Here is a 19520-nt window from a genome sequence, read left to right on the forward strand (position 1 = left end):
TTCTGTCGAATGTTTATGCCACATCATCACGAGAACGGTTCCTAAATAATGTGCAAGACAAATAATATCTATACATTAAACAATGTAGACCATTTAAAATAAAAATTAAAACCAGAATACGTAAGACATAAAATATCTATACATAATAAGGTAACACAATTTGATGGAATCCCGTGAGCAAGGAAGCTGGGTCCCACATCTTCTGGGGGTAGAAGTTCCTAGCATAGAAATACTAATGCCATAATGTAGGCTGGTAAGCATTTTCAATTTTCTTATTTTCTAGGTTTAGTCATCGAATTATATTCACAAAAATATTACATGTTTAATGTCCATTTGTCTCCTTCCACGCAGAGGCAAGAGAAAGCAAAAACTAAGACATCATTTTAGTAGAAAAGATTTTTTAACTTGTGGTGTGGGCTACATTAACTTTGCATCACTAATACTCTCTATGCCAAACTGTGGCGGCGAGTAAGATTGACAAAGCAGATGAACAGCAGAGAAAGATGAACAGCAACTCAATTATCTAGTCCTCGGCATTTGCTCCCTTGAGATGCAAGTGCTTTTCCCTCCTCTGAAACTCCGTCAAACCTTTCCCACTTCCGGTCACGCCAACCTTACCTTGTGGATCATCTGGAGACTTAAAGATGCTCTCTCGCTTGCGCCCCGAGAAGAAACCGATCTAGAATGTGAAAAAGAAATTACACGAGTCAATTTGATCAGCAATTTATGTGCTTAAATCCCATATCGATTATCAAAATTTGTTTATAAATTCATGAGATAGGGAAAGGATATCAAGAAAGCTAAAACAGCATGCAAAGCTTCGCATGTGTCGCACAGGGCAATAGAATTAAAACGACATAAAAGGCGCTACCCAAAAAAAAGGCGTATGGTACCACCCATATGGTACAGGTACATATGGTTATTACTTATTATTGATCGAATTATTGAACTAAGGTGCACAAATCGGATTTCAACACCGCTACACGCATTATATTCCCCCCTGAAAGTCAAAGATGTGCACTTGCATAAAATTTCTAAGAGACACATTACAACATACCAAACTAATTAAGCTGATGCTTGTGCATAAATGATCCATAAAATGAATGAATAACTGGATAGATTGAGCTCCTATTATGTATGCTATAAAATATATTAAACCAATGAAGCTAGAGTAGGGGGTTATGCCAAGTGTTTAGATGAAATTGTTACAGAATTTAGTTCTAACCAGAAAACACTAAACATGAAGTGTTCAAAGACCAACATTTTTTTTCCCCAATTAGTAGCACTTAAAATTTTATTTATTTTGTTAGTTGGGAAAAAAAGTTGGTAGTTGTAGTTGTATCAGACTTCTTTGTGTCCTTTATATCTGGGGTATATCTACATTAAACAATAACAATTGAACAAAATCCATGTTAACTCTTGCAGGATCAGAAGTAAAGAAATTTCGCCATTTATGGGTCCCAAAGGGAGAACAGAGAGCGAACTCTGCAGAGGCATTGAACCTAGAACTTCTAGTACTGTGGCATGCAAGATTGATTACAAACAATTAATATCAACCTTCCCCATTGTTTGTCAAGGTTAAATGCAAGATCAGATAATGCAACTTGCAAGTTCAAAAATGGTTGCCAAGCATACCTTCTTAGCACGGCCTTTGGTTGTCTGGAATTGCTGCCAAGCATTTTGCCTCTTATTCTGTGTGACCTCAAGTTGCTCCATCCGTATCTTTGACTTAAAAGCATGAATCTTCTTACGCTTAGTCACTTTCTGTAAATTTTAGATTTTAGAAAGCAAAAACAAAAGCAAATCTAACTTACCAAAAATAAAATAAAAAAGGAAAACTAGGAACTAAAGAAACATAAACTAAATCAATCAGTGCAAGAACAAGAGAAAATCAAGTCCGCTCATTAAAAATGCGAGTACATCTAGAAAAAAATTGTAAGAATAATTAATTAGAAGAAATCAATCGAAGACGGTGCATATCCCGACTATGTGGGTCTGGGACTTGGGAGGGCAAGTATGGAGATAGGCCTAACAATTGGCACTATCCAGATAAAGTGGCTACTCTCATACTCATACTGCAACCCCACACTAATTAGTGATAACTCATACCATTGCACAAGCAATGACTCCTAACTGAAGAAAAATATAGATTAAAAGAATGGAGAAAGATCTTTATATTGGGGAAACAGAGAAGGTTCTTTTTATTGTTTTTGCCAAGTTATGGAATGCTATTCTTGGAACAGCAAACCAGGCAGCTAACAAAATCAAAACTTAAAGGGGGCCCCAAAATCTTAAACCAAAGCACCCTAGGTTGTTAATTAAAAACACATTTTCTGGAGTTTGACTCGAAATTGTGTACTTGGCCAACCAAAAAATCTTAAACAAGTGGATGAAAGATTATTCAAGTTTATCGATTGCGAAGAAAAGAAAAAACAATAATTTTCAGAATGGGGAAAAATAACAAGAACAAATCCATGAAGTTTAATATATATATAAACTATTCCTGTGTCAGTAATCAATAATTGTACATCAACAAACTTACCACATCCTCGGGATCATTAGGATCTATACGAAGCTTTGCTGGTAAACTTTTTGACTGGAAGTCCACAACAGCAGCTTGTGCAATCTTCCGCTTAATAGCTTGTCTAGTGGCCTCAGCTTCCTTCTCAGCTTCCAGCAAAGCATTGACAGCCCCTTCTTGAATTGGCCTAACATTAGCAGGATCCACCTGGAATCAGCAGCAGCTGTCAGTAATATAAGATGCACATTCATATATATACATATAAACACACACACAAACAACATAGATAGATAGACCTAAGAATAAATAACCACAACAAAAAGAGTGAGCAAGAGAAGGGAAAAGTGAAAAGGGGGGGGGGGGGGGTTTAACAAAAAAGGAACATAAAAAGTCCTTTGAAAAAATGCACAATCTCATGCATTAATTTAGGAACTTGTAGAGGAATAGGGTAAGAAATGGGGCTCCATCACGAGTAGGAAGGAGGAATGAAGCAGGATGGAGGAGAGAATGAAGGCAAAGAAAATGCCAGGGAGGGAAGCTCTGAATATCCTCCTGCTTCAAGGAACTGTGCTATTTCTAGTAATCCAAACACATGTCAGGTGTAAGGAATATTTTACGTGGCATGATTGTGCAACGTGTCATTTACTTGCTCCAGTTTTTGGGTCAAAGTGTGTATATCCCAATCCCTTCGAATTAGGGTCGTAAGTATGCTCCCTTTCACCCCACTCTGTCGGGCTCTTTTTTCGAGCCTCCAGGTCAAGATATATACCCCTTGTCCTGGTTGGGATCACAACACAGCACTACTAGCACCACACCATGCTTTGGCTTACACGAGTTCTCCGTCGCTTTTTAGGACCTACCACAGTACGCGTCACACCAAAACCAGAGGGAGGAATTAAAACAAACCTTAGCATAGTTCTTGTTGTGAGGGTCAGCAAAAATGAGTCACGAGGAAGACTTGCTTTTCCATATCAACCTTAACAGACGATCTATACGATTGTCTCGTGAAGGTTAATAATGAATGTGCCTCCCACCATAATTGCACTTCTGCTAACTAAGAATCAAATGGTAGTGACGTAACACAACCCTGGGTCGAATTAATAGTCTTTTGCCTCGTTCTTCCTACCTCTTTTCCTCCTCCTCGAGGAACTTGAGTGTGCAGATCCTTGAGCAATATTCTCAAGATATCCCCTTTTCCACTAGCATAATGAAGCAGGCATGATGTTACGGATATGAAACCACAGGTAATGATTTCGCAAGGGTGATGGATTGTGGGAATGAAAGTTACTTCACAATTCCCGTGTAAATCAACATCACTGAAGTGATGGTTAAATGCCTTACATTTTCTTTCTCCTTTAAGAGGACTTCCCTCTTTATAGAAACCACCAAGAGTGTGGATTGGGCCGGAATCCTAATGCACTATCAGTACCTAGTGGTTAGTTAAGCATTTGCAAAACCAAGTCAAAAGCATGTTAAAGGAACTACTGAGCAAAGATGATTTGATCTAGAAAGCATCGTCGTGGCAGTATCAGACACATGCCAAAACGTATCCGCTAGATATGTGTCCGATACAATTCAAAATTATCCAAAATTTTAAAATATATATATTTTTAAATCGGATACAGTTGGGATATGTCAACATACTTCTAAGATACAACTGGGACATGTAGCTGTAGCCTACAACCATGTACGGCTTTCCACCGTCTAATATGAAGTCCATGAGAACAACTTCTGAAAGCCCTAGTATGGGAGGGTCATGGGGAACTGTTACATTGATTTTTTCTTCTTCTAAGTATTTAAATATATATTTTTTACCTTATCTATTTAATTTAAAAAATAAATAAAATTTACTTGGATTATAAGAGTCCAAGAAACTGCAGTGTGTCTCGAGTCAAAAGAACCAAAATATTGGCAAGATTGCGGCCCTCTAACTAATCTTGTCTCCAATGCTTTCCAAGTCTTGAAAAGACATGATAAAACAAACAAAGAGACGGGCAACACATCTCACCCAACTAAAGAAACAAAAAATTTTCCCACAAATTATAGGCAAATGGACAATGGACGGACATATGATCAACGGTATCCCCAGCCCTCCTACACGTGATGCGCATGCCTCAGGCACCAATTGCAGTACTTGCAGAGGCAAGCAAATGAAGGGTTCCAAACACTTCCAAAGGGATCTATCCTTCTAAGGGTTTTGCATTTAAATAAACTCACCAGTGCTCCATCCTACTTACAGCGACTGACCAAGCAAAAGGTTTAACTTAGGAGGCACCTTTGAGAACTATGTCATATTACCAGCTTGGAAAGGTTTCAGATTGTGGCCAGCAAGAAGAAAACATGGCTGAAAGCTTGAAGCTCCAAACCAGACAGTCATGCTAGAAGAGGATAGATAACCTTCCTTCATGGGCTCAGTAAAAGAATCAAGCTCTGACACTCCAACATATTTTATATTAAAACAATTGGAATTCCAAAATTGATCATTACGAGAAGAGAATCAAGGACGATTATAAAGGAATTACAACTTGTAGAAAGCCCCAAAAGTATTGAGTAGGGCTGAGAAAAAGGAATATCTCCCACAGAGAACCTAGTGCAGCTGTGCAAGGAAGAAAATCAACATAACCTCGAAACATAAATTTCAATGACGACTATTTTCAGTGGGGTTCGTCCGAACAAGCATGGTTCTAACCCTTTTTGATTTGAGAAATCATATGTCTGTGTAACAAAGGCATTATGTTAATACTTAATACTTACAGCCATAGGATTATTTAATAATTTTACAAGTTTTTTTTTTTTTTTTGTCCTTCCTAAATAAACTTACAAGATTGGTTCTCTGGGTCAAAGTTACCAAGCGTTGCGCTATATTTTTAAACATGATTATAATAGCTGTTTTATCTAATTATTTTTTCTTCTTTAGGTACATCTCTTCTTCTTCTTTTTAAAATTAAAATTGTTGTCTGCCAAAAGTTTCTGATTTCAAGAGTTCCCATTCCCGATTGGTCGTGTGATTCTACGTAAGCAAGTCCTATGGTGACTAACATAACAATTATCATTGGATTCTTTGTAAACATGGAACTCAAATTCATCTTCTTCTTTATTTTATTTAACACACTGTTATGTGCACCTTTTACCTACAGCGCCATTTTACCCCCATTTTGGCTTTAGTGAGTATTCTCCTTTTATGGAAGTATTCAGCCTTCACTTCCCCAGAAGCCACCATCCAGACAAAGGTTTGGGAGTTATGTTGGACAACCAAATCACCAAAGTAAAATAATGACGATCATAGGGGGAAAAGGGATTTGGATGATAGAAGAGGGGGGGGGGGGGGGGGGGGGGGGTGGTTGTGTACTGGGAGATGCACATGACAAAGATGGTGGGTCATGAAGCAAACGGAGTATGAGCTTCATGGGGGAAGATAGCCCACCATATTTTTTTTCTTCTGGTGCTCAATAGCATAGATAGATTTCTATCATAACCACTAGATTATATCCAAATAAAAAACTTTATTAAAAAATTTAAATCATGCACATTGGTTGAGCATTACTCTCTTTCTATTTTTTGGTCGGGGAGGGGTCATTAAACCAGCTTTAACAACTTATTGCTTCCTCTAATTACCATTAATAACTTAAAAACTACGTCATAAATTCAATTCTGTAGATTTGTGAAACCAACCAACAGATGAGAAAGTCATATATTCTACAATTTATGTGTTTCCAAACATATAAAACGTTGAGCAAAGCAAGACTTCTGTAGTGGTGAACATCTTACCTCTTCCTTGTTACCCCATCCATCATAAGTAACATAATACCCATTTGGAGTATGTGCCTCAATCGTTGCATCATACCTGAACATTCAACTAATCAAACACAGACAACAAAAAGGAAAATGGTAAAATAAATGAAATTAAGAAGAAATGGAAAACGTAAATTGACTAAAAATTGAATCTCCCTAGTTAAATTTAACATACCACTCCCCATCATCACTCCAAACAGCCTGAACTTTGGTGCCAATAGGGAACTTGTCAGAATGATCATGGATGCTTCTTAATTCCTGATTGCAAAATAGAGGGGGAAATAACGTCATATGAGCACCTATGCAAGACAGATATATAGCTGATATTGGGACACGTGCATGAAAAATCAGTTTAATCACCCGCTTAGAGTTGAATTATTTGAAGGGGAAAAATTAGCTTTTAAAGAAACTATATTATATGCTAGATAAACAGATTAAGAAGAAGTGAAACAACTAATTTTCACCAGCTACAATGCAAAAGCTAATAACATTAACAATATAATAAATGAGAAGAAACCTGGAATGGCCATCAAGCAGCTTCATTATCCAAACGTAAAATAACCAATGTAACAAGATATAGATTTTCTTTTCTTTTTGGTGCAACATGGTACACAATGAAATACTATTACAACGAAACAAAATTATTTTCCCAAACATGAGAAATTGTTTTTTGCATATATTGATGATTGTCTTGGAAGAAAATATCTTCTTCTTTTGTATTCAATGCCGTTTTTTTACTTTTTCTCTTTGGGGATCCTCATCCTTCTCCTCTTGAATTTCTATTCTATCGTCATAGTTCTGTATTTAATAAAAATGAACAAAAGTTTTGTTTCTCAAACTCAAAAGTCAACTTCTTGTAAGTTCAGAACCCCTGCCGCATGCTAATGAGAATAAACTATTGTTTCCATGCCTGCATAATGTTTGTGAAAGTCTAGCAAATCTTGATGACAAAGAAAAGTGTTTCACCTGACTAAAACCTCTAGGAACTCTCACATATATAAACAAAATTTGCTCATTTTATTCTCTGTATACTTAAAAGGGACATACTAGTTCTGGTCCCACTACAACAGGGTCCTTTGGGAGAGAGCACTTGGGACAGACCTAACCTTCTGTATTCTTTTGTATACTAGCTTTGTAAAACATTTTCTAACTAGATCTATTAAAACTCCACACAATCCAAATTAATATTGTGCCTTGTCTATTCTATTGCATGAAAGCTGTCAAATTTATGTTTTTTCCATTCAGAAGCAACATATTACCTTCATGGAGACATAATGATAAAGCATATTTCCCACCCAACACAAACAAACAAAAATAACAAATTTGAAGCGAGTGCAAGATTTTTTTATTTTTTTTCAATTCTGGTAAGCGGCAATATAAGATATACTTACCAAATTATGCTGAGAGGTATCCCCAGAATAGTGCGAACCAGGAGAGACATCAGCACTTGTCCCAATATTCAAACCAGAATTCTCACTTTGCTTTGCAGTTTTCAGGAGTTCTTCTGTCAAAGCAATCACCTGGACCCAAAAGATATAGCCAAGTCCAAATTAATAAAATATTTATAACATCAAAAAGGCCAAATTATAGTTGAATTCAAACTTAGAAACGCAGTCTGAACATCCGAAATCAGGAGAAGGCAGGCTGGCCATCACAACACATAGCACACCTGCACAGGAACCAAGATACAAGTGATGGACACCTTTATAAAGTTTCTAGCTCCATAGAGTTCTCATTTCCAGGTGTAAGGATTTCTTTTTAAACATGAATAGCGTCCTCACCTTCTAAACCCAAGAATAAAACACAATCTTCTCCAGTAATTCGCAATTAATTGATGTTGCTGGTTTGAACAAGATGATTATTTGAGAAAGAGGGAAATATTTGAAATAAAATAATAATAATAACAGAAAAAACATATACAACAAACAATCACCTACAGTCAAATATTATCCCTTTATGCCCAAAGAATATGAACACTGCTCTCTCAAAACAAATATCCAAAAACAAGCTCAACCCCATGCATTTCAAGTTAAAGGAACAGAACAAAATACCCAAGGAAGTTTTATAACTAAGAAAATAAAATAAAAAATAAAACAAATTGACGAGGATAAGTTGAGTAAGGATCACACCTCTACAAGCTCCCTTTCCATGTCAGCATATTCAGAGTTTCCAGGGTCGTCGTCCAAAAGATTTCTGACCTGATTCATGGGCCGAAGTCACAATTACAACTAAAATAAAATATAACAACCACCACAACATAAAGCATGCAAAATTAACAGCAACACAAGTTTGTAGTACAATCTACCCTACATAGACATTTTAATAAATATACATATATATACTCTTTTTTTGATAAGTAATATATATACATATATATACTCAAAAGTATATGCTTAACAATGAATACATATAGCATGAATATAAGTGAACAACATATCTAAACTTGTGTCACAACAAAAATATCTTAAATTCTTGGTCCAAAGTCACTATTATGGTCATGATGATGAACTAATTTTGTTATTTTTTTACCATTGATTGACATTTGACATCCAAATCAATAATGAACTAAGCAAAATCCTACACATTAATTCTTCTTCCCACAAAAATCCAAATGGGTTATGAGCTACGGTAAACCTTGCAATGGTTTGCTCAAACTTTTGGCCTAATATTCGTGTTCGATCATGGTCCAGAACTTGGGCTTCTTCCTCTACCAGTGTTCTAAGCATATAAATATACTGCATTCATCTAACCAACCTAAATCAATATGTTTATGTACAAATCTGTATTTGTTTCTCTATCAGTACATACATTTACCTACAATTGTTGTTATCACATACAATGTTATCACATGTATACATATAAATTCATCACAATGTTACTGATACACAAATTATAATGATAGGAACATATCCATATGTGTACAGTATGTACGTGTACAGTATACATATGGATTTGGTATATACATATAGTATAAGGTTTTATCATAATGTTACACAAGAAAAATTCCAATCTTCATGCATCCAATTATGTATTGGATGTATGTAAAATATCAACTTGCATGATTTAGCATCTTAATCTATGTAAATAATTTTTTTTTTTTTTTTTTTTTTTAATTTACATTTCAATTCTTTTACACTTTGCTTTGTCCTCTTAATAATTTTTTTCATTTCTTTTTAAGATTCATAGCAGAAATACATTTAATTTTATAAGTAATATTATTTTAAATATTCTTTTATAATACTAAATAATAAAATTATATTAAATACATATTCTGTTACTTATTATATAATTAAAAAAAAAAAAAATCCATTATCATTACACTAATTCGGTCCCTCCAGGCTCCAAGTGAAGTTCCTAGTTCCCCTGACTATATCTAAAGATCGCATCTATGAGTTGACCTATCATCTTCTCAAGGACAACTTAAATAGTGTAATATGTTGGCAGTTACAAGATTATTTCTATAACTTTTTTGGTATTATGTAACGACCCACTCCACCACATGGTATGATATTGTCCGCATTGGGCCTGAACCCGCACGGTTTTGCTCTTGAGTTTTACCCCAAAAGGCCTCATACCAATTGGAGTGACACACTTATATATAAGCATTTCGCCTTTCCCTTACCCAGGCGATGTGGGATTGTGCACCCGTAGCTCGCCCAGTGTGGTAGCCTGCCAGTGTCTTGTACCCGCCCACGGCACACCCGCCCACAGGGTCATCACATATTATTAAGAACATAATTAACTCTTACCAGGATACTATCTCCAAGTATCACTGTTATAATGCCCAAGGTAAATTTGTAGTCTATAATTGACAGCAACTTCTAATCTTAGCTTTATGAAAATAAGCTACAACCTCTCAGTATAAAGGTGGTGGAAATTTTTTCTTCTTTCTTCAAGGAGATGATATTAGCACTCCAAGAAAAGTCTTAATACTATCACTTTCTTCTTTGTAATTTAATAATTTATGTGTCGTCTAACTAGATCTAACTATCTAAACACCATGAAAATCAAATCCAAGTCAGATGATGAATTAAAAACAGTAAATAATAGGCACACGATTAAACAAAATAGAATACGAAAAAGTAAGAACATCAAATAGCTTAATGCAAACAAATTCATCACAGACTAAAAGGCAAGTAAAATATGCGACGATAGTATTTTCATTGTTTAAAGATATCGTACTGCATGTTATCAAACCCTAATCGTTCACTTCAAAAATCCATAGCTAATTCAACAAAGGTATAAGTGCCAAACATCAATTCAATTACCACAATGAAATAAAAAAAAAATTCAAAGAGATGAAAAAGAGCCCTAACTAAGCTAAATATCAACATTGAAGCATCATAAATAAAATTGAGTCAATGATCCAAACAACCCTTAAAGGAATTCTGTTTAGAGATACCATACTGCATGTTATCAAACCCTAATCTTTCGCTTCCAAAAGCCCTAGCTAATTCAACAAAGACTATGCGATAACCATCCATTCAATTACCAGAATGGAATAAAAAAAAAAAAAAAAATCCAAAGAGATTAAAAAGAGTCCACTAAGCAGTCTCAGCTCAATATCAACACTGTAGCATCATAAATAAAATTGCTTCAATAATCCAAACAACCCGTAGAGGAATTCAAGGATGTCAAATTAAGGACTTTAATGAGGTCTACAATTTGATAATAAAAGAAATTGTGAATTCAAGCAGTTTAAACCATCAAACTGTCACATCAGAATTGCTCTAAATACATAGAATGAAAATGTATAAACTTCAATTTTTTAAAATGGCAATTTAAAAACACCCTAATTCAGCAGAAATGAATGAATAATTTGAAAGCATCTCGAAAATGTAGGGAAAAAAAAATGATAAACATCAATGCATATACAGATATATATATATATATAGAGAGAGAGAGAGAGGAGGGATTGAGTAGTTGCCTGTTGAAGCTGCTCTTTGTAAGTAGAGAGATTCGAAGCGAGTTCTTCTATGCTGAGTTCGTCGTCTCCTTGCATGTTGTTTGTTTAAGGAATTCTAGTGAATGAATTGCAGGGAGACGAAGGAATTGACTTGTTTGATGATGTCGAAAGGGTACAATTTCATCTGATTGCGTGAGAATCGGGGGGAGGTTTTATTTTGTTCGCGAGAATATTATTGTAATTACAATAAAAGACCTTTAAATTTTTATAATAGTTAAATAGCTTCGGATTTTTATATTTTCTTCCATTTTACTCCTCCCAAGTTCGGCTTGGAATTTTGATAAATTCAAAAGATTGTACTTATACTTAACTCCTCGTGATTTTAAAAGCTTTAATATTGATTTGATTGTGCTAGGAATTTTAAGACTTTATATGAATCAGATCGATTTCAAAATGAAATTGGCTTGTGTAGGACAGCGGAGTTGAAGAGATTTCAAAAAAATATATATTATAAAGTAAAGAAATTGGGGGAAAGAAATTCGAAAGAATTTGATAATTAACTACTTAACTTATCCGTTACGGTGAAAGACGAGAGTTCATATGTTTTGTTTTGAGCTGATATCATTTTTGCATGTTATGTCACCCAGTATCAATAAATTGGTGATACAAATTTTAACCCAAATTTAATATCTGTCCCTACACTATTCAATTTCATATCAGCCCACTCCAACCCAACCATGATATGGGCCCAAAAAAAAAAAATTCAGTACACTCAAACCAATATCTAACCTCTTTCCAAACAGGCCCTTCATCCTCATTTTCTCTCTCTTCGCGCAGCTCGTTGGAGGCGATTTCATGGGCGATTCTTCTTCCTTTTACACCTTTGTTGCTAGGCTACAGATCGATCAATCCTTCCGTACTTGGTTTTCATCTCAATCCTCTCTCTGTTATGTATTTGTGTGACCAGAATCTGAAACCCTAGAGTTCTTCGCGACCACAGATCGAAGCTTTTTCTCTGCAAATTTCTGTTGGTGATTCATTCTGTTTATCGATTTTGTCAACAGGATCTTTCAGGTGCTCTTTCTCTCTCTCTATATATAACTAATTATCCTTGAAATATTCCAACTGCAAATGATATGCGACTGCTACTGATTTAGAACCCTACTGATATGCAAATATATATTTAATTTATACTAAAAGTTCCATTGGTTCGTCTAAGTCCTTTAAATTGAAATTGAACTGTTATCAATAATTTTAATTTTTAAATTCAAAATCGAACGGAACTGAAGTATATGATTTGATTTGAATTATATGATTTGATTTGGTCCAATTTTCATTTTATTACTAATAATAATTATATGTGTATCATTTTACATATTCATTTTTGGTCAGAATGTTACGCAAAAGAGATGTCAGGTGAGAAATCTTTTATTGGGCAAATGGATGAGCCTCCCCGTGCACATACAATTTCATATTTTCATCATTGTACTGTTTTTTTTTTTACCACATATTTTCATCAATTAGGAACTCTGTGAGTCTGTGGCGCCACTAAACTTTCCATTTAGCATCGCCCACCATACTTTTAAGTTGGATTACAATTTTGTTTTAGTAACACAGGAATTATGTTTTTGCAAATCAAGTAATCAAAATGCTCTAAACAAAAAGTGATATATTTGTGCACAAATGTGGTACTTCTGTACAAAAATGATACTTACCTATAAGTAGTTGTTTTTATCACAAGAGTGATACCTTTGATCACAAAAATGGTAGTGATACTTATATGCATAAAAGTAGTACTTACATGCAGGTGGTATTCGAAGAAACGAAGAGTAATTTGGACAAATGAATAGCGTGTTTTCATATCCACGTCAGATTTTGGTCAAAAGTTCACATTTTTATCATTTTCCCTTTTAAGTTTCACATCTCTTCATACCCATCAATCATCCATGTAATTCATTCATGTCCCATCTTGACCGAGCCACAAGGCATAATGGGGCAGCATCCTGGAAAGCAATTGTAATCTAATACTATGATACATGATACTTAAACAGCAATTGTAATCTAACAGTATACTTAACAGTAGCTGATGATATTGACGCTCCACTTATCTTTTTTCTCTAAATAAAATTATAAAAATATGATAGGCCATAGAGAGAGTTGGGCATTAAGGGTTTAGAGCATTCATTACTGCATAATCAGTCTTGAGCTCAAGCTCGGTTTGCCAAGTCAAATGAGCTAATTTAACCCAGCTTGAGCTTCCTCAACTATAGAGAAGCCAAGAGCAAACACACTTGCTGCACATTGGAGCCAAGCTCAAACAAGGTTACAATGCCATCTCGGCTTGGCTCGTTTGCAGCCGTACTCCTGGTGTTCTGGTCCCTTTTTGGTAAGGCTATTCTAGTGGTGTATGCTTCCTTTTTCCTTCTTTGCAGCCTCCGTGCTTACTTTCTCAGTTCTCCCAGAAAGGTGGTGAAATCATCGAGAAGGATTGATAATTTTGCTTTTTATTCAGAATAGTGCAATAATCTTCTCATTGAATAGAAACCTTACTTACCCTGATGGAACCTTAACTCATTACAAACTCATTATCTGGTTGAAAGCAAGACAAAACTTGTACAGATAGTTTTTGTATGCACATTTACACATCACTTGAACGTCTTTCATATTAGCAAATTCTTGTTGAGTAATCTGTTTTACGGATTGCACAAAGAATCTGCAAGCAGCCATCTGTTGATCCATTCATAGCGTGGAAGCATTACAGTAATGATTGATTTATCTTCGTTGTTTCTTGATTTGATCAGAGCTATGGCTGGGCAAGCTGAAGGTGGTGGTAAGGAGCCAATAAATGAGCAAGCTGTGGCCAACATATATGGTTCCATGAGGTCTGAAATCAACCAAATTTACTCAAAAATAACTGAACTGGAGATAGAAGTGAGTGAGCACTCATTGGTGATCAATGCCATTCAACCACTCGATCCTTCAAGGAAGTGTTACCGGATGATTGGAGGAGTGCTAGTGGAGAGAACCATTAAAGAGGTCATGCCTGCTGTTCAGCGCAACAAGGAGGGGCTTGAGGAGGTAATTGCTCGGCTTCATGAAGCATTGGACAAGAAGAAGAAGGAAATTGTCGACTTTGAGGCTAAATACAAAATCAGGATTAGAAAAGCTGATGAGGTGAATGATGAGAATAGCAGGAAGGAAGGCTCTGCACAGGGTGTTCTTGTAGGTCCTGCAAACGAATAGAGTGGTCTTGTGTTTTTCATATTCCTTGTAATGTTATTTCCCCGGATGCTGTTTTCAAGAATATTTAGCTTGTTTTATGTATCAGGATGTTTAAACCCTGAGCGTTTGGTCAATCAGGTTAATTGATTGTAACAGATATGAATCTGGGATTTTGTTTTCAATTAGTTGGAAGATCATTGGCATTTGCTTTTCTCTGGTTAGGCTGTTCCAGTTTTGAGCATCTATTGTGAACCGAATGTTATTAAGGTAACAAAAAAATTAAATTCTTAAATGGGTCTCCATAATATGAAATGTGAATAAAGCTAACATATTAAAAATTTCTCTATAATTAGTAAGATTATTGAAATTTTCTGGCTCATTTTATCATTAGGTTACTACGGTACTTATCTAAATTTTAACATATCAAAAGTTCTCCTCTCAATAAGGTGTCAATTAGCTTAGTTTGTAAAGTATGTCTAGTTATAGCAGCAATTAAGGTCAAACATTGACTCACAAATTGTTTCCAATGAGACCGAAATGCGTACAAGGGCTTAAATAGTGTTCTTAGATGGAAAAAAAAGTGAGAGCAGACAGATCGGTCAAACAAAATTACACACAAGGATGAATACTGAAAAGCTTCTTGGCATTCAACTCTAAAAGGGTGCCATGGGACCCACCTATTGTGGCCCACAAAATTGAGAAATTTCCCTTCCACTTGTCCTGATTTGAGTAGCAAGGGTAGGGTGAGGGAGCTAGAACCTCGCACACTAAATCACTCCAAAACCAATTCCTTATCTTCTTCCTATCAACTAAAAGAAATCCTGAACCCCTCTTCCGGCGAAGACCCGATCGGAGAATTCGGCCAAAACGGCATTGAGAGTGAGCAAAACGACACTCGAGCCGGCGATGACGCCGAGCACGACCCCCGTAATTCCCAAGACTTTCCCAAAAGCCGGCCACTCGATCTCTCTGACTTCCTCAGTGACTCCGCTCCAAAAGTCTCCATATTTGCCTTGTCTCTGTTCTCTCTCCTTCATCGCTTTCTTGATCTCCGAACCCAATTCCGATAGACTATCTGGTTGTGGTGGATCAGCTGAAGCGCTCTGTTGGGCACTTGCAGTTTCGGATTCAGACTCAAGCTCGTTGTTGTCGATGGCTTTGATGAAGAACAAGAATTTTCTCCTCCTAAACGTGATTGTTGTGGATTTGATGAATTGGGTACAAATGGGAGTGGGTTTGATTTGTGCAGAGAGATTTGATTGAGTGGTTTTGGGTGATGTTGGGAAGGCTGATACAGGAATTGGAAAGGAGAGCCCAAGTGCCATTTTTATCTATGTATGTGAGAGAACAATGACTATGAGAACAAATTGGGAGTTACGTGTTTGGACATGCCATATGTTTTATGGTTATGTTTTTTTTTTTTTTTCAATATTAAAACACTCATTTTATTATAAGAGTATTTTGAATAAAAATTGGATCATATTTGATAATAAAAATTTATATTAAAAAAATTAAAATTTATTTTAATTCCTCCATTACAATATCAAAATATACAATTTTATTAATTTGGTTATATAAATTTGGTCAAAAAAATTTAATATATTATAAATTATTTTAAATTAATATCAATGGTTCCAAAACACAAATTTTTTTAAAAAAAATATCATGACACATTTCAAACATCATACATATATGTTTCTTACATATATGTTTTTGTTTTTAATTTTTAGTGCATAACTCCAAATTGCCCATTTAATTTGTGAGTCTAAATAAATTTCAATTTGTCGTTGCATGTTATGGCCTGTGGCAGTGTTCATGAACAGCTCAAATAAGAGTTGTGGCCCACAGGCCTCAAATCCTCTTCGCAATTTGCAGGTTGAGTTGGTGGGCCTATTCTCATCCATTCCGCCTCAGCAACCCAAGAAAATAGATGTCAGAGAACCCCTCCTTGGAGCTGCCTACACACACAAACACACACACAAAGCATTTTAGTGTAATTTTACATTGATGAAAGGATTTATTTATTTTGTTCAGTGATATATATATATATATATTTTTGACGATTTTATGTATTGTAGTAATAAATTCGGGAAACAAAACAAATATATTTAGTTTTAAAATTACTTGAAAACAGGACATATTAAAAAAAAAAAAAAATTAAATAATCTTTTTAGAAATCCAAATATAAAATGTTGAGCAATAAAGCAATATAATTATAGAAATGAGATATTTTCCCATAGTTTTTTTGAATAATTTGATGACTCTTATGGGAGCTACTAGTTAATATCATATACATTTGAAACTATTCAAAGAACCTGAAGTATATAGGATGGATTTTGGATTATCAAATTTGTTCAAAATATTGGATTAATCTAAAGAATTTGTATAATAAAACAAAAGAATTTGTCTATGGTGATGAAGTTACCATATACTCTTTTTTTAAAAAAAAAAATCAGAAATTGAGTTAACATATATACTCATTTTAACTCAAAAAGTGTTCTCCCAATTCTTTTAGGTTGGTAATTGGAATATATATATATATATATATATATATATATATATATATATATTGTTATTCCTTTGTCTATTACCATAACTTTAGTTGAATATAAAGGTATTATTTGATTAACTATATTTGGTCTAAGATTTTCAAGTTATTTCTTTTATCTATAACCATAACTTTAATTCAATATAAAGGTATTATTTAGTAAACTATCTCTGGTCTAAGATTTTCAAAGAAAAATCTAAAAAAAAGTTATTCCTCATGTCATGGGAAGTTGTATTGGTCGGGTAGGTACATTACCATTTATGTGGAACAAAATGAGCTCCAATATTTCTTTTATGAAAATGCTATGATTAGGATGATAGAGTGTCCTCGTCCATAGAATTTACAAACAATGTTATCATTTAATAAATCGAACATATTAAATTACGAGTTTATCATGAATGCACAATTATCACAGGTGCGCTCTTTTTCATAAACCTAACTTTGGTCGATGTAACCCTAATATCTTATATAACTTGGTCAATAATGACAATTTGAATTTTTTTTACATAATCCACAACCTTTTAAAGCAGCTCCAACGCAGGTTGACCGTGGCGATTTGGGCTCATCTTGGCTATCCAACTACTCCATTATGAGTCGCTAAAATTGGGCCAATCGGGAAAACCCTGTTAGTGAGCGTGGGCTTGCCATGCAGGTCCGCCTGTATTTTTTTAGCCCAGAAGACTGTTTGTAAAGATATATTTGGCTGAAATAAAAGTAAAAAAATTAGATTTTTGGGTTATTTTGGTCATTTTTTATTTGGGTTATTTTGGTCTTTTTTTTTTTTTTTTTTCCTCAAAATAATTGAACTAAAGAGTTGTTAAGACACTGTTTGGCTGACACAAATAGTGTCTTAAAGGCTTTTTTGGGCCAAAAAAGGTTTTAAAAAATTGAAAAAAAAGTGATTTTTTCTCCTTTTCAAAATTTTTAATGTACCTATCGACATTATAGCAGTTTTAGGTATTGTTTGGCTGACCCAAACAGTGTCTTAATGGCTATATTGGCTAATGAAACAAATTTTTTTTTTTTTATATTTGTTTTCCTTAACAAATTGAAATTTATTTTAAAATATGATTTTTTTATTAAAAAAATGTATCTTTGTTTTCACCTCTATAAATTAATAAATCAAATGATATTAGATATTGTATTGTTTACAAGATTTCATATATATTGACTAAATAATTTAATCAACAAACAATTTAATTATTTATTTTAAAATAAAACAACACAATAAATATTCCATTGCATAAACTTCATAACAATTTAAAAGTAAATAAATGTAACATAAATTAAACACTTTCTTCACTGTTATAAATATAGCCGTTGGGAAAAAGTTAAAAAATAAAATTTATTAAAAATATTAAAACCCTAATATTTTTTTTAAAGTGAAAATGCACCATTAGAATACATGCGATAGATAAAATTTGAAGACTCTAAAACGCTGACATGATTATGAAAAATGTTGACATAACTATTAAAAAATACTAACGTAGCAAATTCAGAAAGACTAATTCTAGAGGGCGCTTCGGGGATGCTATTAGGCACCAATGTCATGACTAGCTTCTTCTTTGTGTTTGTCATGTGCTTACGAAGTGTGTGCTTTGCTATTAGGAAAAATTGGCGGCAAAGCTGTCAATGTTGTTTGACAATGGCTTTTTGGGTTTTAATGTTGTGGACAAATGCACCGAAAAAAAAGGATGGGACTAGCAGCCCAACTAAATAAACGGCTCTTCTCCATTTAAAGTTGGGGTTAGGTCATATGATTTTAGTGCCTCACACCAACTCAAGCTAAGTCGGTTCAATCCATAATGATACCAGGACTCTTTACAAAACAAAAATCTCGAAATTTTATAGAGATACTAGACCCATAATGATAGAATATCACATTTTTTTTTAAAAAAAAACCTTAGATTATATAAAAATAAAAATAAAAATAATTTAATTTAATTTTTTTTATTTATATATTTTAAATTCAAAATAAAGACGTATTATTTAATCATTGTACCACATCAGGAATAACTGATAAGAAAAATCTTCCCGGTGAGAAGGCAAACATACATTGATCATTTTCGGATTGTTAATGTTTGAACTAATCAATCAAAGGCCAAATAAAAAATACATTTTAAAAATAATCAAACTAAAAGATAAAGGATCAACATATCTAAAATTTGCATGACTTAATTTGTTAATTCTTTTGGCATTATTTATTTGAGTTAGTCTTTTAATTTTAATAACATTTTTGGATATAAATTGGATATTGATCTTCCAAAAATCTCGTTTGCAATTGCATAATTTAAAACACAAAGAAGTAAATTATTTTGAATAGGAAAACGCCACGACAAATTAGAGGTAAATGATATAATTCGTATTTTAATATAAAATAATTTTAGGGAGGCAATATATGCACTCTACCTTTCAACATATGCACTACAATCTTAAATGAAATGACAATTTTAACTTTAACTTTACAAGTAAATAATTATTACTTTTTAAATGACACAATTATTCTTTCATATTTTCTCTCCTTATCTCTA

General features: G+C 34.1%; 3 protein-coding genes across 3 annotated transcripts; 1 reads left to right on the forward strand and 2 right to left on the reverse strand.

Annotated features, from left to right (window-relative positions):
• Positions 1–83: 83 nt before the first annotated feature.
• LOC132299453 (uncharacterized) lies at positions 84–11516 on the reverse strand. Its single transcript, XM_059796066.1, has 8 exons — positions 11241–11516; positions 8443–8511; positions 7705–7833; positions 6489–6571; positions 6290–6365; positions 2543–2728; positions 1636–1764; positions 84–679 (listed from the first exon to the last, which is right to left on the reverse strand). Exons 1-8 carry the CDS (start codon positions 11313–11315, stop codon positions 524–526), a joined length of 903 nt encoding a protein of 300 aa, XP_059652049.1. The 5' UTR covers positions 11316–11516; the 3' UTR covers positions 84–523.
• A 458-nt stretch (positions 11517–11974) lies between these two features.
• On the forward strand, positions 11975–14662 carry LOC132299454 (prefoldin subunit 2-like). The gene is made up of 2 exons (XM_059796068.1): positions 11975–12293; positions 14021–14662. Exon 2 carries the CDS (start codon positions 14025–14027, stop codon positions 14460–14462), a length of 438 nt encoding a protein of 145 aa, XP_059652051.1. The 5' UTR covers positions 11975–12293; positions 14021–14024; the 3' UTR covers positions 14463–14662.
• Positions 14663–14979: 317 nt separating this feature from the next.
• On the reverse strand, positions 14980–15830 carry LOC132299455 (preprotein translocase subunit SECE1-like). Its single transcript, XM_059796069.1, has one exon. The coding sequence runs from the start codon at positions 15764–15766 to the stop codon at positions 15251–15253; it is 516 nt and encodes a 171-aa protein (XP_059652052.1). The 5' UTR covers positions 15767–15830; the 3' UTR covers positions 14980–15250.
• Between the last annotated feature and the right edge of the window lie 3690 nt (positions 15831–19520).

The sequence above is a fragment of the Cornus florida genome, unplaced genomic scaffold (assembly GCF_030987335.1).
Source record: "Cornus florida cultivar Cherokee Brave unplaced genomic scaffold, ASM3098733v1 CherokeeBrave_3.0.0_Hap2_Chr03, whole genome shotgun sequence".
Classification (NCBI taxonomy): domain Eukaryota; kingdom Viridiplantae; phylum Streptophyta; class Magnoliopsida; order Cornales; family Cornaceae; genus Cornus; species Cornus florida.

Bases quoted from the DNA above. Each gene is read 5' to 3' on its own strand.
- LOC132299454 (XM_059796068.1), top strand. From the start codon at position 14,025: ATGGCTGGGCAAGCTGAAGGTGGTGGTAAGGAGCCAATAAATGAGCAA.
- LOC132299455 (XM_059796069.1), bottom strand. From the start codon at position 15,766: ATGGCACTTGGGCTCTCCTTTCCAATTCCTGTATCAGCCTTCCCAACA.
- LOC132299453 (XM_059796066.1), bottom strand. From the start codon at position 11,315: ATGCAAGGAGACGACGAACTCAGCATAGAAGAACTCGCTTCGAATCTC. The intron at 2,729-6,289 runs GTAAGATGTTCA...TGCTGATTCCAG, and splicing joins GATGGGGTAACAAGGAAGAG to GTGGATCCTGCTAATGTTAG. The intron at 1,765-2,542 runs GTAAGTTTGTTG...TAAAATTTACAG, and splicing joins CTAATGATCCCGAGGATGTG to AAAGTGACTAAGCGTAAGAA.